This window comes from Chanos chanos, chromosome 8 (assembly GCF_902362185.1).
Source record: "Chanos chanos chromosome 8, fChaCha1.1, whole genome shotgun sequence".
Lineage (NCBI taxonomy): Eukaryota > Metazoa > Chordata > Actinopteri > Gonorynchiformes > Chanidae > Chanos > Chanos chanos.
The window spans coordinates 14,798,230-14,820,544 of NC_044502.1; the positions used below are offsets into that span (position 1 = coordinate 14,798,230).

At 41.9% G+C, this 22,315-nt stretch overlaps 1 protein-coding gene across 1 annotated transcript; it reads right to left on the reverse strand.

Annotated features, from left to right (window-relative positions):
- Window positions 1-728: 728 nt before the first annotated feature.
- On the reverse strand, window positions 729-21,147 carry armh3 (armadillo like helical domain containing 3). The gene is made up of 26 exons (XM_030781494.1): window positions 20,946-21,147; window positions 19,558-19,670; window positions 19,259-19,315; window positions 18,557-18,703; window positions 17,977-18,084; window positions 17,258-17,350; window positions 17,000-17,074; window positions 16,710-16,796; window positions 16,497-16,553; window positions 16,232-16,275; window positions 15,971-16,031; window positions 15,466-15,512; window positions 14,095-14,170; window positions 13,735-13,828; window positions 11,844-11,945; window positions 11,576-11,634; window positions 11,364-11,429; window positions 11,186-11,255; window positions 11,004-11,064; window positions 10,772-10,860; window positions 10,476-10,558; window positions 9,382-9,508; window positions 8,949-9,024; window positions 7,050-7,128; window positions 2,531-2,647; window positions 729-1,559 (listed from the first exon to the last, which is right to left on the reverse strand). The coding sequence occupies exons 2-26, from the start codon at window positions 19,657-19,659 to the stop codon at window positions 1,467-1,469; spliced, it is 2,070 nt and encodes a 689-aa protein (XP_030637354.1). The 5' UTR covers window positions 19,660-19,670; window positions 20,946-21,147; the 3' UTR covers window positions 729-1,466.
- Window positions 21,148-22,315: the final 1,168 nt, after the last annotated feature.

A 22,315-nucleotide genomic window follows, 5' to 3' on the forward strand; every position in this document is an offset into this window, starting at 1 on the left:
TTGTATTTTTCTTTCCTATTTCTCAGTGTACAAGCGCTGAAAGACTAGGAGGAGATCTTTGTTTCTGCTTTGTATGATTTTAAATTCAAACCCGGGGTGTATACATCAAAAGGACCATCAGAGACTGAGTAGTAAGAAACAAAGTTTATTTAAAAAAAAAAAACAAACAAAAAAACCACACACATAAATAATACTACGCGGGATAAAGGACAGAAGAGAGACAGAGATGTCACACATTCTTCTAAAAGATTCTGCAGAGTCAGAACCTGATTCCAGTGAATATTGTCAGATGTGACTTTGTCCTGCGACGGTTTTCTTTTTTGGCTTGTTTGTTCATTTTGTTTGTTTTTTTTAAACCAGATCCTGCGAGGCCGTTCCACGCAACGTTCTTTCACCTCATCGCCATCAGTTTTCGTGATGGCGATTTGATCTGAACCATCTGACACCCTCTACCTCAGCGTTTCTCCATTCACTCTCACAGTCCAGACTGGAACCCAAGGCAATATTCCCCAATCTGAAAGGGTTCACCATTTTTCTACTTTTCATCACAGTTTCAAGATTCTAACTATTATTTACAACTATAATAGTTATTATTTATTCATTATAATGGCTTGTTCTATATGGTTGTTTTAACATAAGATTTAACCAGATTGGGGAGAGGAAGGGAAACAGTTGTGAACTTTTGCTTGAGTCTGAAACTGAATCAGGTACATCACAGAAAACAAAGCTCATGTAAAAAAAAAAAAAAAGAGAAGACCATTTTGCTGGGAAGTAAATTTGATTTCTGGATAAAAGACTTTAGATTCCACAGTAAGTACAGTTCATTCCCCTCTGTTTGGTTTGCATCCTCTGTTTCTTGGTCTGAGAGGGGAAAAAAAAACCCTCAAGTAGTGTGCATAAAATTCAAGAAAATATCAACCCCAGCCAAATCAACTGAAAACACATCGGCCGATTTAGGAAGACATGTCTAATACCGGTAAAAAAAGAAAGAAAGCAAAGAGGAAAAAAACCAAAGCAAACCACAGAAAGCAATCCTCAAAACTTAAAAAAAAAACAAACCTGTATCTGAAATGGAGAGCCCTGACTGCCAAATAAAACCAGACAGATAAGTACCAAACTGCGTGTATCATCATACACACAACGTGTCAACGTCAGACGCAGTCTGTATATAGTTCTGTCACATCACTCACAACCCTAATGCATCAAAATCACAGAGGGGGGGTTGTATGTATGTGTCCACATCCAGTCTTTTCCCCAAGAGAGTAAGGTGCTTTGTGGGGGAAGCAGTTAGGTCTGAAAGCCTTGGCGTGCTGGGTTGGGCTGAATTGAGTTGAGGGCACGGTTAGGGAGAGCCAGTTCCTTTTTGTTGTTGTTGTTGTTGTTGTTGTTGGGAGAGAGAGAGCAGTTCATGGAGTCTGGTCAGTAGGAGTATTAGGACCTCCACAGAAGGAGGAACAGCAGGTTTCTCAGGATATAGAAGAGAACTCCTTCAGCAGAATGTCCTGACTCAAAGTGTTCAGAGACACGTTCTTCCTCACGTTCAGACTGATGGAGCGCACCTGAGAGAGAGAGAGAGAAAGAGAGAGAGAGAGAGAGAGAGAGAGTGAGAGTGACAAGTGAATAGGACATAAAACTGCTATTGCTCAATTTTTCCTGAAAACAAAAAAACACTAAAAATGTAAGACAAAACAACACTTAAAAAAAAAAAAAAAAAAAAACACGAGCGGGCGTGACCTAAGGGTGTTCCCACACTGAAGAAGTCTTTGTGCTGTCCACCCAGAGCAACAGAATAGACAATAAAGGTTCAGAGCTGCTAAACAGATGTGTGATGGCACCACACACGCAGTGGGTATGATTATTTAATGTAGTGGAGAGATGCTGAGGGCAGGATTATTACAGTGGCATGCTTTTATTACACCCGCAGAGTACAGCTCACACTTAACCTCATGCTGAAAGACTGCTGTCAGCAGAAGCACAGAGAGAGAGAGTGAGAGAGAGAGAGAATGTAAGAGAGAGAAAGAGTGAGAGAGACAGACAGATAGATAGAGAGTGAGAGAGAGAGAGAAAGAGAGTGGGAGAGAGAGAGAGTGAGAAAGAGAGAGAGAGAGAGAGAGAGAGAGAGAGATATCCATACTCCTAACAAGCTGACAGACTGTATTAAATAAACCAGCACAGGGATGGGACATGGCACTGCAGAAGATCTCTCTCCAACCATTCCTCTTTTTCTCACTGCTTCACTCTCCATCAACACTCCATTTGCTCTCTCTCTCTCTCTCCCTCTGCATGTAGATATATGTGTGTGTGTGTGTGTGCGTGTGTGTCTGTGTCTGAGTAATCTGTGGGAGTCATTAGTCCTAATGCTGATGGCGAGAGCCACATTCAGAGAGGATACACGTTTCCATTTGCATCCCACTGCAAATCATTCCAATGTTCCCCTTTCTGCTCTGTCCTATATCAATCCACTCTATCCATTCCCCCATTCTCCAGCCCCGCCCCAGCCCCGCCCCGGGCAGGGCCGTCCTGCTCTCACCAGCTCTTTGAAGAAGGCCGCCTCTTTGGGCTGCTCGGAGTAACGCTCAAACTGGTCCAGTCCATCCTGCAGTTTCAGGGTCAGCGTGTCGTAATTGGAGCGCACCACCTCCAGCACCTATAGGGGACACAGGGTCAAGACAGAGATGGTTTTGACAGTCCATTCGACACGCGAGACACGTAAAGAACTCTGATGCATTCACACCATCAGGTCTCACACAGAAGTAAAAGTTAAACGGCTGAAGCTGCATTTATGTGGGTTAGAATTAGAGGGTAACACAGAGGTGATATTAGTCTCCCGAAATTACGTCGTCACGCTGAAACCTGGGCTACTCCGTATGCCACCTTAAACCGAACAAGGCTCAAGTTTTATATGAACTGGTATTAAAGCAGGAACCCTATCAGGTCAGAAAAATAAACACGGCATAGGTCAACACACACACGCACGCACAAACACGCACACGCGGATGTCATCTTTTTTGAAATTTTAAAAAACATACACATTATTATGTGTATGTTACTCTAGTATATCAAACGGTGAGTATAAAATGATATTATATGACACTATCTGAATGAGAGAGACTGAGGGCGAAGTAGTCTCCATTCTTCTCTGGTTGTGCTTCCTTTGAAATATTCATCCTTGTGCTTTTCTTCTCACATCAGTAGACACACACACACACACACACACACACACACACAAAAACCACCTCCAGCAAAAAACAAACAGCTGAAATGTTGGCCTCTTTTTCATTCACTTTATCTCTTTCTTTCGTCCACACTCTCTCTTTCTGAGACAAGAGTGGATGTTTAATCAGACTTTACTTTAAAAGAGTGAAAGATGCTTGTTTGAACACAGTCAAGCTCATGTCATTTCAGAGGAAAAAAACAACAACAACAGTGTTTTGCCTGACAAAGCACAAAATCAACAACCCTACCCCATCTTTATCTCGTGTGTGTGTGTGTGTGTGTGTGTGTGTGTGTGTATAAGTGTCTGGTAAGGGTCTATGGGGTGTGTACAAGGGTGTGTTTCTGTTCAAGCTGAGAGGGTTTGGGAACCTCAGCATACTGTTATGATGTGAAACAATTCAGACTATCAATCATTATTTGACATGGGGAGGACAGCTGTGACATGTAGTGTAAATGGCTTTATGTGTGTGTGTGTGTGTGTGTGTGTGTGTGCGAGTGTATGTGTTTGTGTGTATCTGTGTGCACACGCACGTATGTGTAAGAACACATCTAAGTTCATGTGTGTGTGTGTGTGTTGTATAAGTTAAGTCTCCATCGATCTCTATGTGCCACATGGCTTGAGTGAGCAGATTTTAATGCTCCACCCCTCTGACATACTAACAACAATCTTTATATGACACAGAGAGAGAGAGAGAGAGAGAGAAATGGAGGGAAGGAGAGAAACCATTTAAAATCAAACTCAGGGACAAAAAGAGGGCAGGGAATAAGAGTGACTTAGATAAGGAAGATGAGGTGAGAGTGAGAGGACAGTAAGAGTGCCTTAGATAAGGAAGACGAGGCGAGAGTGAGAGAGGACAGTAAGAGTGACTTAGATAAGGAAGACGAGGTGAGAGGACAATAAGAGTGACTTAGATAAGGAAGACGAGGTGAGAGTGAGAGAGGACAGTAAGAGTGACTTAGATAAAGAAGATGAGGTGAGAGTGAGAGAGGACAGTAAGAGTGACTTAGATAAGGAAGACGAGGTGAGAGTGAGAGAGGACAGTAAGAGTGACTTAGATAAGGAAGACGAGGTGAGAGGACAATAAGAGCGACTTAGATAAAGAAGACGAGGTGAGAGTGAGAGAGGACAGTAAGAGTGACTTAGATAAGGAAGACGAGGTGAGAGTGAGAGGTGAGTAAGAGTGACTTAGATAAAGAAGACGAGGTGAGAGTGAGAGGTGAGTAAGAGTGACTTAGATAAGGAAGACGAAGTGAGAGTGAGGGGACAATAAGAGTGACTTAGATAAGGAAGACGAGGTGAGAGTGAGAGAGGACAATAAGAGTGACTTAGATAAGGAAGACGAGGTGAGAGTGAGAGAGGACAATAAGAGTGACTTAGATAAGGAAGACGAGGTGAGAGTGAGAGAGGACAATAAGAGTGACTTAGATAAGGAAGACGAGGTGAGAGTGAGAGAGGACAGTAAGAGTGACTTAGATAAGGAAGACGAGGTGAGAGTGAGAGAGGACAGTAAGAGTGACTCAGATAAGGAAGACGAGGTGAGAGTGAGAGAGGACAATAAGAGTGACTCAGATAAGGAAGACGAGGTGAGAGTGAGAGAGGACAATAAGAGTGACTTAGATAAGGAAGACGAGGTGAGAGTGAGAGAGGACAGTAAGAGTGACTTAGATAAGGAAGATGAAGTGAGAGTGAGAGAGGACAGTAAGAGTGACTTAGATAAGGAAGACGAAGTGAGAGTGAGAGAGGACAGTAAGAGTGACTTAGATAAGAAAGACGAGGTGAGAGTGAGAGAGGACAGTAAGAGTGACTTAGATAAGGAAGACGAGGTGAGAGTGAGAGAGGACAATAAGTGTGAGGGGTGAGATCCCAGGGGAAGGTGATGGATGCTTCGGATGCAGGAATGGAAATATTCTGTGAGGAGCTGAGCTCCACAGTCAGTGGCCTCCACAGGAGAGGACCATCACACAGCTGAAAAGAGGGAGAGGCCCAGACAGCGGGACAGGAAAAATGATGGGCAGAGAGTCACTGAGGAAAGATGACCACAAACACTGTAGCCACCTGCTTTAATTACACAGCACATCAAAGGCTAATGAAGGAACATCTGTGACCATCAGGACACACACACACATGCAAAGTTCCACAGTTCTCACTAATGAACCTCAGCACCTGTGTGTCCTTATGGATCAGACTAATGAGAGCGATTGTTGGCAGACTCCAGTCACATTAAAACACACACACACACACACACACACCCACCCACACACACACCTAACTTCTCTTATCCAGGGAAGAAAGTGAAGTTGGGTTTAATAACGTATCTGTAGATAGGGAAGCAGAGTTATTCGAGGTTGATGGTCTTCTTGGTGGTAAATGATGAAGGGGCTTGGGAGTGGTGATAGCAGCGGGCTGTACAGAATCACTCACGTACTTATCTTTACGCCTCAAATATAAACCAGTTCATTCATCCACACGTGCAAATCAGGTTAAGCGTGCCGGGAACCGCGGAGCAATAACCACTTCATCCATTTTCCCTCTCCCTCTTTCCCTCCTTCCTCTCGCTGTCATTTCTTTTCATTCTATTAGTCTCTTATTCTCTTATCCCCTCCACTGGCAGACACTCTCAGACTGATGACAGACCAGTGACACTCGGTGAAGAAGAGACTGCTGACAGTGTGAAATGTAGTCTATGACCAGACTCCGTGTGGGAGATTAGGAGAGACCCCAATTCATTCAAATATTAGCCCACAGCCCAAAGTCTGGCACTCATCAGAACACCAGCCCAAAAAAAAAAAAAAAAAAAAAAGGGTCCACAGAGTCTCAATAATCCTCTTTTCAGCTAGGTGGCAAGTTTTCAAGGTAGAGGTGAGTTTTTGGAAACTATAGTTTCTACGAGTGGCGAGGATACTGATGTGACTGTCCCTGACTCCCCCTCATTTCTGCGTCTCATTACAGAAACTGGGAGTGTGGAACCGCACTAGTCCCGGTCAAGCGGTATCTTATAATTACAGCAGATAAGAGAGAGAGATCTGGGTCATTAAACTTTTGATCCATCACTTTTTCTTTACCCTGAGTCAGGTTCTTCTAGCACTGACCTTTTCCACTGCTTAATCAAATGTGTAAGAGATGGGGGTTCAGATCTTTGTCCTGACAAGGTCTGGCACCATTACACGCACAGAATGTATGTTACCATGGAGACATCGTGACATCATAAAGGAGAGCCGACTGTTCTACATTCTATTTTATACACTTTGATGAAGGAAATTTCAAAACCATTTTTCCACGATGTGACCGAGACATTTAAAATATATATTATGTGAGACAACAGAGAATGAAGTCGATATAGTAGTCATCACAGTTACCCAAATTATTCATACAAAGAAAATCTCTAAGCACAAATGAATGGTAGAATCACCATCATGGATTTTCACCAAAAAACCCAACAAGATGATTATGTAATTATGTATAATTTTTTCTAGACCTGAAAAAAGCAAGATGAATAATCCATTGATTTCTGAAGGTAGTCATTATTAAAACAACTATGAAACCTACACTTGAGCGGTGTTCCAATTTTATCCCATATTTTCCAAATTACCCAACAGATAGATTCTACATAAGTGAATGCAGCTGGAAAAAAAAAAAGTGAAATTCTAATACCTAACAACCAAATATTGAAGCATCCAAACACAAACACTGTATCATCTAATTGTTTCATTTGTCTTGAAAAGCCATAAGAGAACGGCAATAATCATTAGAGCTCTTGTTCAAAATGAGCAAAAGGCTGAATCTGGTCTTAATGAGGCGGAGAGCGCAAACGGGAGAGAGAGCAAACGCATACCTGGTCTTCTGAGAGCTGAGAGATGTGGTTCACTGCAGCGTACGACTCAATCTTAGGGTTGAAATGGTTTATTATGGCCCTGTAAACAAAAACACGCAATCACAAACCAGTGAAACAAACGCACGCAGTAAAAACAAAACAAAACAGTAAAACACACACACAGTAACAAACACACACAATCATACACCAGCATAATAAACACACACCGTAACAAACCGGTGTAGCAAACACGCAAAGTCATAAACCAGTGTAACAAACACACACAATAACAAACCAGTGAACTGCACACTTGCGTTAATTCTATTCCTAAGACAAATGAATGAGGCCATAGGGCAGGCTGGAGTTTCCGCTGGGTGATCACATAGCGTGAAAACAGAGTGGAAACACAAGACGAACAATGGTCAGCCTGTCAAACTAAAAACCACAGCGTTATAAATCAGAAACCCTAACTTAAACAAACACGAGCCTGGAGTTGGGTCAGATGTAAAAGTCCACGAACATGTTGAGAGACATTAGTCAGCAGTGAGAGGACTGTTAAAGATCTTGTGCTTTAAGGTTACAGAAGCAGCCCTGCTCTCTGAGACCACCTGCACTCTGCTCCACCTCATGCATTTTACATGTTTCAAAAAAAGGCCTTCCCCCCTCTGCTCACTCATGACTGCCTACACACGCATGCACGCACGCACACGCAGAAAGAAAGAGAGAGAGAGAGAGAGAAACTGCTTTGAAAGCACTCAATCAGTGACTAATCCATCACCACTGCCTAAGAACCTCGCATCAATGATTTATTCTATATCAATGGCCAACACACACACACACACACACAGAGAGAGAGAGAGAGTGCTGGAGAGAGTGCAAGTAAAAAAGGACTTTAATAGAGTAATAGAGCTGCCTGTGACATGAGCATGCACGTTGGAGATGAAAACACAAACCCAATCAAAAGGGAGAAGGGATTTGCCGTTTGTCTAAACTCTACAGATCCCTCTCCAACCAGCAGGGATTTATTTACAGGCTTGGACTTGGCATCGGTACAGTTTTGCAACTCTGTCAGTGTTGCCGCCGGAGACGAGAAACGGCTCAATACTCATCCACGTGGACACCTAAGCTTCCTCAGTTTTTTTTAGCACGTGTCTACACTAAAGGCCATAAAAATGTTTCATATTTCCATTATTAATAGATGATTTTTTTTTTTATTGCTCTGGGTCTGAGTGTTCTAAAAGAGGTCAGTCTCCACTCGCTCTTCCAAAGAGACAGTTGGTCATTCATTCACAGGCCTGGCCTTCAGACCAGAACAGACCCAGGCAGACTTGAGTTTTCTTTTCCTCCACTTCACCCATTCTCCTCTTCTTTTTTTTTTCAGATGTGGTGAGTCACAGATGGGCTTTTTCAACTAATCTCATCCCTCTAATCTCATTTCTTTCTCTTCTCTTCTATCTGACAGATAATATTATCTCAGTCCCTGAAACTCAGCAATGCATCAAACAGCCAGACATGCCACTGCAAGTCAATCTCTCTCTCTCTCTCTCTCTCTCTATAAAACTCTGTCTCTATCACTCTTTCTCTCTCTAAAACTCCCTCTCTCTCTCTCTAAAGCTCTCTCTTTAAAAGTCCCTCTCTCTCCTTCTCTCTCTAAAACTCTCTCCGTCTTTAAAAAACTCTCTCTCTCTTCCCCCCCTCCCCCGGTGGAGAGGCAGAAATCTTTGCTACGGCATCCGGTAAAAAGCATCTGAGGTTAGTGAAGTAGATCTGTTGGTGACTTGGAGAAAATAACCGTGGCTAAGCTCTCTGCTTTTCCATCAGACTTGATCAGCGGAAGACGTCGCCTTCCTCCAGAGCGGTCAGACTGCAGCAGATGGACAGAAGGGGGAAGGATAAAGAGGAGCAGAGTAAAACCCTTACCTGACGTTAACCAGCGCGTGAGTTACTTTGCTGGCCGGTTCCTTCCACTGGCCTGCGTTGGTGGAGACTCTGAGCACTAGAACAAGACAGAACATGCTTCAGCGCCTCAGTCAGTCTGAGGCTTAACGTCATACTCCACAAACATTAACACAAAAGTTTTGCATATGTAACCATCGGATTAACTCAAAAGTCACTGAAATGATTAATTCATGATCCAGGGATTGTTTTTTTTTTTTTTTTTCCCCTACTAAACAAGAAGTTGCCACATAAGCACTCTCTTACAGAATCAGAGTGGCTTTGCCCATTAAGACCAACTACCTCTGAGGACCTGGGCCATTTAACATTTAAGATCTTATACAGAGTGTGTAAGAATGGCACCGCGGACACCAAACGCGCACAGGGAGAGGTGGCCCGGTCTGGCCGGATGACTCACCCATGCAGTGGAGGTTGTCGAAGACCTGGTGCATCCGAATGATCTCGTAATACAATTCATCGTAACTGCTGGGAGTTGGAAGGAAGGTGTCTCCATACGTGATAAACATGTTAAAGAGGTTCACCACCTGACAGAGAGACAGACAAAGACAGGAAAGAGGGACAGGAAAAAGAAGAAGGGGGGGGGGGGTGGGGATAGAAGGAGAGAGAGCGAAACAGAGAGAAAGAGACAGAGACAGAAAGGTTTGTCTATGATCAGGGCTTAATGACATTCAAAAGCGCTCCCTCCTAACCGCCTTGCCTTTGTGTTTCAGTCTGAAGGCACTACTCTGACAGGTCGTTTTTTTCCTCCGTCGTGGCCACTGCTCTCACGCACAAACCCACTCAAAACAAACAGCGCTGCATATTTCAAAACACAATCGCAACTCAGCGGCATAAAGCACATCTTAAGCTCAGAACAGAGAGTGAAGGGGGAATGAATGTGTGAATAATTCATTTCATATTTAAACCTTTATGTACCTTCTAACCGGATTCAGACTAAACAGGCGTAGATATGAAAGAGTTTCTTGATTGAAACTGATGTTTCTGTCGTCTGTGGTTTGGCAATGCCGCACAAGGCTCCGAGTGTTTCACTCTGCCGCCGATGTTTTCATACATTCATCATGAGACGCATGAGATGAGAGCGCTGAACATCTTATGATAAATCACTTTTTGTTTTAGTGAAGAGACAGGAGGAGGGCTGGTTTTAAAATGCAGAAGTGTTTGAATTTAGACGCGTGAGACAGGCAGAGGTAAGACAAGCACAGAAGGGGCAGCGGAGAGACTTTACTGAGGACAAAGACTCGTCATCCTGATGATTTCGTTAATGATGGCGCCGGGCACGGTCAGGACGACCAATAAGACTACTCTTGATCCTGTCTCCTGCTGTGTGAGCTTCTGTCGGCAGCTTGGCCACAGTGTTCAGGTCACACTGTGGAATTTCTCATCATAAAACAGCTCTGTGATGAAGTGTGACACAGGCTTGTCTTAAATAGAAACAAGAGGTAAAAAAAAAAAAACGGCGGGAAACTCGCTGCGACCGGCTGTCGGACGTACCTGCAGCGCCAGATGGAAGATGTTGTGTTTGGCCAGCAGGGTGGTCTCATTGGACAGCAGGAACTTCAGCAAGTTAATGAGGGCTATGCAAAAGAGGAATCAACACAAAACGAATTAGTCACTGAACTTCACCCGCGCAGTCGCAGTGAAGCTGCACTTTGAATCAATTCAGAGCTGCTGTTTTATTCCCTCAGGGATATGACGGAAGTCCAGAGGTGTGATTGTCATGGTGATTCTCATAGCGAGAGAGTCAGTCCGAACCTTTGAGCCCGATAGACGGTGTGACTCTGTCTTACCTGACCACAGATCTGTCCAGGTGTAGTGGAGCCTGACCCGACACTTCTTCTGGTAACATATCAGCTTGTGAATGATCTGAACACAACGCCTGAAACACACACCAGTGTATATTGTTTGGCTGCTCAGTTTGTAACGGCTACCACTGGATTGGATGAATGGTGAGGGAAAGGAAATTTGATTGGGTGATTAGTAAATAAAGCTTTTTGAATGAATTAGTGTAGTGGATCTTACATGTACAAATCCATGGGAAAATCCTTCATCATATGAGTGACAATGAACTCAACCATGAGATCTGTAAAGTCAGAGTGAGAGAGCTGTCACAGATTTTGCATACACTGTATGGAGAAACCTCATTCTTCTTTTGCAAACACACACACACACACACACACACACACACACACACGAACACTCACCCAGTACTGCACACACTAATGGGCGGGAGGGGATGTTCTTATCTGCAGCCTTCTTCCTGTGTCTCATTGGCTGAAACACATAAGACCAAAACTCAGAGAAATAACAGAGAGAGAGAGAGAGAGAGAGAGAGAGAGAGAGAGAGAGAGAGAGAGAGAGAGAGAGAGAACTGGCTCTCACCATTCGGTGCAGGTTAACCCTGAAGTTCATGTTGTCATCGTGAAGGAAGGCATCGGCATACTGGTCCTGCAGAACACATAACAGACATTATACAATGAACAGTTAGAAAGAGAGAGAGGGAGAAAGAGAGATGGAGAGGGGGAGAGAGAGAGAGGGAGAGAAAGACAGAGAGAGAGCGAGAGGGAGAGAGAGGGGAATATGTATTGCTTTACCTCAGCTATACAGGTGAGGATGATGAGGCACAGTCTAGCACTGTTCAGTCTGTGTTCATCTGCAGAGAGAGAGACAGAGAAAGAGAGAAAACAAATAGTTAAAAGGGAAAGTTGAAGGCCAAAAAGAAAGATCTGTGGCACCACATGAGGACAGAACCATTGAGAAACAGAGAAAACAGACAAAGGAAGAACACAGAGAGAGAGAGAGAGAGAGAGAGAGAGAGAGAGAGGAGGAATAGACAAACACAGAGAATGTGTGGTGTCTTGCCTTTGGTGTCCTGCATGACAATAGAGGAGTATTTGAGGAAGGTGATGAGTAAGTTACTGGTCTGCAGGTTAGGATCCAGTGGCAGCTCAGGAGAATTCATCACTGAAAGAAAGACATAAACACACGCAAACACACACACACACACACACACACACACACACACACACACACACACACGTACACACGCACCATTTCTGAAACATCACTCACCAAAAAAGGAACACTGCTACAGACATCATTCAACTCAGTCTCATTTACAGTGTGCAGAACTGACTCCTTCTTCAGAGACATTAAAAACTTTTTCACAGTCAGGCTCCAGCGTGGCCCAGCCATCAGAGGCAGTACCTGTGAGAGTCTGTGCGTGCAGGTGTGTGTGCGCGCACGTGAGAGTGACGGTCCCCGCTGACTCAGCATGAGAGGAACGTGATTACGTAAGCTCGTATGACTGTACCATGGAAAAGGCTGCAGGAGCATTCATGGTTCATACGAGGTGAAGGAGACGCTAATTTCTGTTTGAGGACACAGGCCTGAATATTTCATACTGCAAATGGGTTTGAAGTCTTACAAAGAGAGCGATGCATTAGGAGCAGCTAAATCAAATTCTGGGCACATTTCAGCGCTCAATGTGACTATAAGGGGATTACTTAATCTGTGGCTGTGTGCAAGTGCAGAGGAGAGAGCCAGAGAGAGAGTGTGTGTGTGTGTATGTTTGTGTGAGAGTTCGTGAGTGAGAGCAAGTGTGTGTGTGTGTGTGTGAGAGAGAGAGAGTGAGTGTGTTTGTGTATGAGTTTGTGAGTGAGAGCGACACAAAGAGAGAAAGAGAGAGAGAGAGAGAGTGTGTGTGTGTGAAAGAGAGTGTGTATAAGAGAGAGAGATGGAGAGAAAGAAGGTTAAAAGGTACGTCATACACTAAAATACCACAGCACTAAAACATTTAACTGTGGGGAAGTTTTAATGCCAAAACAACTGAAGCTAAAATGATCAGTCTACCATATAAACGTTAAGCCATACAATTTATAACATCTGAAAACAACAGTTCAAATATTTCTCACTTGTTTAACAAATTAGGAAATATACGTCTATGTATTTTAAAAAAAAAAACAAAAACCCCCAAAAAAAACTCAGTTATGTAAAATCATCGAGAAAGCCGATGTTTGGCTGAGGTTCAATAATCAGCAGCAGTGGATTTGCATTTATTAATACACTGATCTCATCTCTGATCTCTGGAAGGCCTCAATGATGTCTGAGGACATGGACTGTTTCCAAAGTCACTGCACTTCTACCACAAACTTTCCTGATGTTTTTGTGGAGGAAAAAAAAAACCCCTCCAAAAACAAGAATCTTCAGACTTCTGTTTAATATTTTACACAGAAAAGGGGGGTGCAGGTTTTTAATAATGGATAACCAAAAAAGAAAAATAAAAAAAGAGAGAGAGAAAGATGGAATTCAGGGGAAGAAGGGGAGCCCTAAGACACTCAAACTTCAAAACCTGTACTCTATATCCAGTTTACTGTGTTGGGGTTGGATAGTTTTTCTGGAAGGTTCCTGGGGAGAGCCCCATGTCTTCAGATGAGAGAGAAGATGACAGAGAAAGAAGAATAAGGAAGCAACAGGAGCGAGAGAAAGAGAGAGACAGAGGAAAAAAGAGAGAGAGATAGAGAGAGGTGCAGCCCGGTAGTCTAGCCAGGCAACAAGGCTTCAGTCAAGATTAAATATGAATTCACAATATTTCAACTACTGTAAAGCTGCCCGTGCACAGGAAGAAAATAATCAGTAACAAAGGTTTTGCTCTAGACAGGAGCGATAAGCTTCTGAAATGTTAAACTCCTGAATCGTGGCTTCCCATTGAATAATAAACAAACAACAAACAAGCAAAGAAATAAAAACTCACTGTCCATGGAGGGTGGGGTTGTGCCGAGCGGAGTGGTAGGTGTAGTTGGAACAGGGGTGGTGGGTGTGACTGCTACGTCAATCTCTGGATGACTCTGTGATTGGCAAACACATTCAGTACGCTGAAAATGACTCCAAAAACAGGCCACTTTTATAATCCACAAAGTCACAATAAAGCACTAACTAGACCTGTTGCTTTATAATGCTATCATAACTAATGCATTGTTGGATGACAAAGATACATACGGAAGAAAGAGTTAATCAGAGACTGCCGGGGGGGGGGGGGGGGGGGACGACCACACAAACAGGAGAACACAGTCACCTGGGCAAAATCAGAGTTTTAATACACACACACACTCACCTGTGCGAGGACAGTGATGAAGTTGCGGTTAAGGTGCACGGCCTCGTAAAGTGCCAGCAGGATCGCCTCATTAGTCCTGGATGACACAGAGGTTAAAGGTCAAAGACAACATCCAATCCTTATTTAGTCACATGCTTCTTCAAAGGAGTCCTAATTTTATCGGTGACCATTAGATCTGATACATCTGAAATTCACAGCAGTCAATATCCTGATCCTTAACAGTGGGGATTAGGGCTGTCCCGAATACCATTTTTTAGGACTCCGAAGCCTCGGTAGTAATCAGCAGCGAATATTCCAATATTCGGCGGGGGGGCGGGTGGATTAATTTTTAAAGATTCTCTTATTCTGTTACAACCAGTTCGTCTTGACTTTCTCTCCCCAGTAACAAATTCATTTAAATGGTTTGGTCACCCTGCGTTGGGCATGCTGTCATTCACTGCTGTGAGCGAGAGGGATGTCAGGTGCCCAAGCTGAGATGGTATATACCGTAAAACTTCCAATAATAGTCTCCAATAAACGCAGGCTTCTTATAATCGCCGTTAAGCGCGACCTTCTCAGTGAAATAAACGTCTGCCTCAAATAAACGCAGAGGAAGATTATATCGGTATTTATTCTGGGTGACTACAAAACAGAGGAGCAGTGGATTACAATGCTTACAGTGGTCATATTTATTTTTTTGTGGCTAAAACGGTTTTGAATAGGTAGCTCTATTGTTTCTCCCAGCCATCAAAAGGAAGGCACATGGGTTAAAAAAAAAAACAAAAAACAAAAAAACAAAGACAATGTGAGGTCGTTATAGTGAGTTTGGTTTGCCTTATGCATGTTCATCTGTTCAAGAATTAGATTCCACATAAACCATCAAAAGCTGCTTTTTGGAAAAAGAAACTTGCAGAAGCTTGAGGGCTTTAGGTGAAAAAAACGCAAGTCTCTTAATATCGCTGAGTCTTCAATAAACAACAGTAAAGTTAAGTAATTAAAGCAAATAAATGCCTTGGCTTTTATTGGAAGCTTTACGTTATTTCCATATTGTAACAGTGCAATTAAAACATATAAATATAGCACAAGAATGTACTGACAATATGCATTTTGCAGTTCGCACTTACTGATAGCCTACATTTAGCAAAAAAAAAAAAAAAAAAAAAAAAAAAGGATGAATATTGAATTCCTACCCAACGAACGAATATCCGAATAGTCGAATATTCGGGGCCAGCCCTAGTGGGGATACTTCTAACCCTCGACCCTACTGGTCACTCCCAACTTCTCATTGCTTGTTAAATATTGGGTCAATGTAACTTTCCAAAATCACGTGCTCACTCTGGCCTCTGCACAGACAAAAAGGGAGGAAGAGGAGGAAAAAAGCCGTGGACTTACTGAACCGAGAGCTTCTCCTCCGCATCAGCAATGAACATACTGCCCACCTGAGGAGGACACAGAGGCTTAGAAACAGGGCTGATGAGAGCAGCAGAAGAGACAGGAGGATCATGTTACAGGACTCGTGGATTCATTTAGGGTTAAGGGCCGTGGCAGTGGTCTGTGTTAATCACATAACTGGCAACCCTACTCCAACCCATCAACAGTGCCAATACTGCAGCATGAGTGGGCTCAATATAGTCAATGTGGGCTCAGTATGATCAGGCAGGTTGAATGGGAAGAAATAATACTACACAGAATTGATTGACAGTATTGGTAGACAGCTGAACGTAGGATATCTGGTTTGGTTAAAAAAACAAACAGGAAAAAAACCAAAAAAAACCAATCCGACTTGTACTACTTCAGTTGATAATTTGCTGTTGATGAAAGCATTTTTCGGGTATGTCTTGCTGCGTGAGAATATTTTTGGGCGTGACTACCCAGGTCTGGGTGGAGTGACTCTTACCATACTAGTCAGTGTAGAGAAAAACCCCCCTTGATTTTCTTCCTCTTTTTCTTTATACTGCCTGAAAGGAGAGGATAGATGGATAGATAGATAGATAGATAGATAGATAGATAGATAGATAGATAGATAGATAGATAGATAGATAGATAGAAAGATAGATAGGATCTTTATTACTCTAAAACAGATTACGATGATAATGTTTAGAAATACAAAAAAATGAAAACCATATTTCATTGAGTTTGAATTGTTCAGTGGTGATACCTGTTATACTCTGTAAGGGCCTTGTGGACAACCATACCCATTCCCTGGAAAAACACACACACACACACACACACACACACATTAGCTCTCCTCACACACATACTCAGACCTGACACACTATAATAGTCTTTTAGAGTGCTCAACCCAAAATAATCTCATACCATTTTGAAGATTCTCACATTCTTTTCTGTTCAGCATAACAACGAATATCATGAAAAACATGTCATTATTATTTATTGACAAGAAAAAAAAAAACCCTGCTTACGTCCAAAGTAGATTCATCGTCCACAATAGAAAGCTTCACAATATAGGGATTGACAGACTGCCGAACAATAACAGACAGAATACACAAAAATAATCAGCCAGCAGGAGACAACCCTTCATACTTCAATATAACAGAGCTCCACAAAAAATAAAAAACAAAGGTATTTACACAGGTGAACCATGAGCCGCATAAACACACGCAGACTCTCCTTACCTCATATTTCCTATAGTTGACCAACAGGGCCAGCAAGACCACAGCATCATAACCATGCTGTCCTCTGCTAGATACGTCAGACAGGATCTGCCACAGAGAGAGAGAGAGAGAGAGAGAATATAAGACAGTTTGTGCTGTGTTTATAAGGCAAAGCAGAATGCGTATAATTATGTGGTCAGAACCAAATCGCATCAGAAAGGACTGCACAGTTAAGTGACTACAGCTCGTTGAAGTGGGCCAGTGATTTGCATTGTGTATACACACACACACGAGAACACACACACACTTACCTGTAAAATGGCCTCAAAGATGCTGTTGATCATCACGTACTCCAGTATGGTGTTCTGGCTGATATTATCAGTCACCTAAAGAACAATGTCTTGTCAGAATCACTACTAAACTGTCTCTAATTATCAACACCTTTTCTCTTACAGCTCAGGCATGTTCAGTATGAATTTCTTATGTCCACTACACATTGTTTAAACTGGAATAAGGCTGAAAGAGTACAGTGTGGGTATTCTCTGTGGGGGAAGGGATAAGATTCTTACCGTAACCAGACAGAGCAAGAGTTTCAGACACAGACTCTTCAAACTCTCTGATCCATCTCCACATAAGAGACTGTCCAAACTCTCCATCAGATCCTGAAAATAACACACCACCACATCACTATATACACACACACACAAACACCACTGTCCAAACTCTCCATCAGATCCTGAAAATAACACACCATCACGTCACTATATACACACACCACTGTCCAAACTCTCCATCAGATCCTGAAAATAACACACCATCATGTCACTATACACACACACCAACACACACTCACACCACTGTCCGAACTCTCCATCAGATCCTGAAAATAACACACCATCATGTCACTATACACACACACAAAAATATACACACACCACTGTCCAAACTCTCCATCAGATCCTGAAAATAACACACCATCATGTCACCTAACACACACACAAAAATATACACACACCACTGTCCAAACTCTCTATCACATCCTGAAAATAACACACCATCACGTCACCTAACACACACAGCACCGCCCAAACTCTACATTAGATCCTGAAAACAACACATCCTCATGTCACTTTACACACACAAGCACACAAATACAGACACACAAATGTCCAAACTCTCCATCAGACTGTGTATACAGTATAACACACAATCACATCACACACACACACGCACGCACGCACATGCACATGCACATGCACACACAGCATTTGACATCTGTGTTATTCACCTTCATTCGAAGCTCAGCCTTGTCGAATCCCATCAGCATGTTGATGATGTCAAATCCTGAGGCAGATTTGTTTTTCTGGTGAACTCCTCTAAACAGAGCACACAGGGTCTGAAGAGACAGAAAGGCAGAGAAACTCTCAGAGTCATAAAAACACAATAAAATCAATATCAACTGTCATCTCCTATCAGCAGGGTGTCAAGTCCCTGACAACACTATGGTACAACGTTAATAAGAAACCCACACCAACCTAATATCAGTTAAACACAGCTGTCAAGCGTGTGTTGAGCTTTTTATAGATACTCTGTAGTCTGAGTGTGGTTGAGAATATTCATATTCAGAACATGTGGACTTCTTGTTCAGACCTGACTACGGGCTCTCTCCTAGGCTCTAAAAAGACAGTGAACAGGTTCACTCTTGACATGAACTCTAACCTTAAATCTAAAATCAAATGGAGAGAGAAGTGTAATCTTTGCAGGACTGTTAAGGAGCTGGTAAGAAGCTGTGGGCCTCACACAGTCTTATTCTACATTCAGCCTTGTGAGATGTTTGTGCATATCTGCTGCCCCCTGCTGGAGCTGACCTGTAATGCGTTGACCACTTTGATCTGGTGCTCCTCAGACAGTGCCTGTACACAGTGGTGAAACAGACTGTTTATATTATCCTTCATCTTGATCACTTCGTCCCCATCCAACGACTCCAACTTTCCCTCTAGATATTCCAGATTAACCTGGGACAGGGAGAAAGAAAGGGAGAGGAGAGGAGAGAAGAGAAGAGAAGAGAAGAGAAGAGAAGAGAAGAGAGGAAAAAAGGAAAAGAGAACATTTTTTTCTTGTGTAACACCCTCCAAAAAACTGCCAAGTGAGCGGAAAAAGGCAAAGGGAAAAAAAAACGGACTTGGTGTAAAACCAACTGTAAGAACATAAGATTAGAATAAATCTAACAGTAATTTCTGTTTAACGGTGTAAAAATATACCGTAGGCAATGTGTATTTGTTCCCACGCAGAGAGAGAACCAGAGTCTTAAATACTGTGATCAGGCTACACTCTAGCAGAGAACGTTTTCTCATTCCCTGGAACATTAAATGCCAAGCTGGAGAACATTAATGTTCACACTGTTAAACCTGGACTCTCCAATATACACACAGATTAACAGTGCTCTTAATGTTGTTTGTCAGGACTTCGATGTCGGCTGTATGGCTTAACTGTGTAAAGCTGTCTGTTATTCACAGAGTAGGAAAAGGTCTGCAGAGGGAGAAATTGTGTGTGTTCAAACTACACCTTACCTTCATAAGAAACAGCTCATCCCAGAAACGAGGGTTCGACTTTGCTGGATCATCCTTCTGTAGAATGGAGGAAAAAGTTGCGGAGAGCGACAAAGAGGGGGTTAGAGAAGGACAGAGCAGACAGAGAGAGAGAGAGAGAGAACTCTGAAATGAGTGGAACTAATGAACATTTATTGCGATGCCTTTAAGTTTACATTCAGTCTAATGCACTTGTTTCATTCTATGAACGTCAGCAGCACTAATGTCTGAGATTCGACTAGTTTAAAAATATCACTGTCTCTCATGACTGTTTCTCTTACCGCAAATATCTCATCATACATCAAGACCACCTTCTCCTTCAGAGGTTTCTTAGAGGAGGATGTCCTCCTCAGCAAGCCTGCCTTCTTTTCCACCTGGGCCATGATTGGGTCTACTAGACACACACGCACACACACAAATTAATCATATCAACAATATATACACATATAATTACAGGTATATCCAATAGGCAATTACTATGCTTTTTTAAAACTCAACTATCAAAACCTCTTACAGCTGACTGCATGTTTGTGTCTGACTCTATTTGTATTCTCTGCCATAATCCCTGAGGGCGGGTTTTACCAGTGTGTGCACTGATCGATTCATGTCAGAGCAGTGGCACACAGTAATGCTCAGTTTAGACATAGAAAACAGATCTTATCTACAGTGCACAATTGTCCAGAAACAGATCTTATCTACGGTGCACAATTGTCCAGAATCTTATAAAGCACAAATGCAGGTCAATAGGAAGAATTCTCTGCATTTCACGAATGCAGTCATCCTAAAATGTTAATTGCTACTGTACATCCTTGATTACTGAACAAACACACACACCCTTGTCGTTCTCTCTTAGGCCTCTGTTTGTATAGCACGTCCTAAATACAGGATTGTCTTGAAATTGGCATACACCCGTATGCATACGTCGAACGTGATTCTCCTTTTGAAAAGGGATCAGCAGTTGCTGATCAACCGGTGAAATTAACTTAAACAATGTTTACCAAAGTCTGCCTTTCCCTCAAGAGCTTAAAACCATATACTGGCAAGTGGTATCCAGTCACAAATACACATAACTAACACAAATTCCCTTCAGCCATATACTGTCGAACCTAAACCATTAACTGCTTCATTACGCGCATACTGCTAACTTAACTAGCGTTAAGTTGTGTGCTTACCCAGAAGGATATGCTAAGGCCTAAAAAACTAATAGGCCCTTGGCAGATTCTTAGTTCGTTTTTGTCGAAGCATTGGCGACACTTCTTTTTGCTTTAGGTTTCGAGTAAAGAGTAACAGTGAATAAAATATCCTTAGCTGTTATCTTAACACGAGATCGTTAGCTGACCTGAATGCTAATTAAACCAACATATTCAGAAAACATTCAATAGCTTACTTACAAAGAATTTCAAAATAAACTGACCATAATGTGAAAAACTAAAGACGAGCACCGCACAATTATTATTAAGAAGTCTAAAGAATGAAATTTACTTTATTCTGTGAATGATAAAGTATCCTTTCACAGTTAACATAGGAATTTAGCTACTTAGCTGGTGTGCTCGCAACTGACAGGAGTTACTGGTCAGATTACAGCGAAATTCAGTAATAAATTTTTTACCAGCAAAACGCAACAGCTATGACTATGGTTTACTGAGAGCTGAAACGAATTCGGTCTTACCTTATAGTCAGTTATTTACCCTCTTAAATCCATTCTTCGTTTACTAAGTATGAAAACAAAATAGCAAACGTTTATTTATTCGACAAATTTCTGAAGGGGGGAAATCCTCAAATCAGCCTAACACACTGTGACAATCTCCTAATCCCTTAAATCTTAATTACCGTATACTGACTCTTCAATAGAATCAACAAAGAAATTCAGAATTTATATTTTTATCTGCTTATGCCTACAAAGTCAGCGAAATGGGGACAGTGACGAGAGAAACGGTAAGCTACAAGCTTTTCCATAAGGTGTCAGACATTTTTCTTTTCAAAATAAAAGTCTGCTGTAAGCGGTTCTTAATTTGGTGTGTGACCTAAACACTGAAGCGACGTTTTGCTACTCATTCTATTTCAGCACAGTTCTCGAATCAAAGCAGGGTGTATAAATAAATGGGAGATAAATGATCAAGTAATATGAAATTAATAACAGTTTTATGTAATACTTCTTCAGTGTAGGACTGAAAATGGAGCACATAAGAATGGACTAGTGAATGGTTGTGTGACTGAACAAATTCACATTTTTCATACATACTAACACGTACTATTTCAGATTCAAGCATTTTTTTGATCATTCAAAGGATTTAATGAAAAGTCTGACTGAAGTATAAAAACACGATCTTTATTCATATCTGCATAAAAGACAACTGTAACATATCCAGGCAACGCTGTAACATTGCTTCACAACAGTGTGTGCTTCAAGACATTTTTATTTTCCTTTTTTATTCTCTGTCTTTTTTTTTTGTTAGCAACAAAGACCTACATTATTACATACAGTACACAAATGTTGCTGTTTCAAACAGACTTGTAATGACCTACAATAAAAACTGAAAATCTGCCCGGGAGTGTTACATTGCATTACAATAATGCAGCAGTTTGATGTACAAAGCACATGATGCTCATGTAATACAACTTATTCAAACACAGTAACATAAATGGTCATGATTTTATGCATAAATATGGAGTTTTATTCTTGCTGTCTCTGTACAAAGCTTGATTTCTGTGTTGTGTAGCCAAAACCAGTGACAAACATTGCGTTCTAAAGCAATGTTTTTCTACTCTAGTTCTGGAGAACCAGTAGACAGCAAATTTTAATTAATGTCCCACATCAGAATATCTACTTCAAGAAATTAAAGGTCTAGTAATCAACAATTAAGCTGAATCACATGTGTTATGCTGGGTTTGGGCTTTTTTTTTTGACAGTTGTCAAAGGTTTTTTTTTTTACAGTTGTGCAGGACTGGAGCTGAGAAACCGCTGCTGATAAGCATGCTGGGATACCATCATACACTCATAGTCTTTCTTTTGAAAGTGTAGCACCATCTTCATTTTCA

What these genes read in the sequence shown, in the direction of transcription:
- armh3 (XM_030781494.1), bottom strand. Translation starts at nt 19,659, where the DNA reads ATGGCCCAGGTGGAAAAGAAGGCAGGCTTGCTGAGGAGGACATCCTCC. An exon ending in ACGATGAATCTACTTTGGAC is followed by an intron (nt 16,276 to 16,496) that starts GTAAGCAGGGTT and finishes GTGTTTTTCCAG; the next exon opens with GGAATGGGTATGGTTGTCCA. An exon ending in CACGCGCTGGTTAACGTCAG is followed by an intron (nt 7,129 to 8,948) that starts GTAAGGGTTTTA and finishes TTTTGTTTACAG; the next exon opens with GGCCATAATAAACCATTTCA.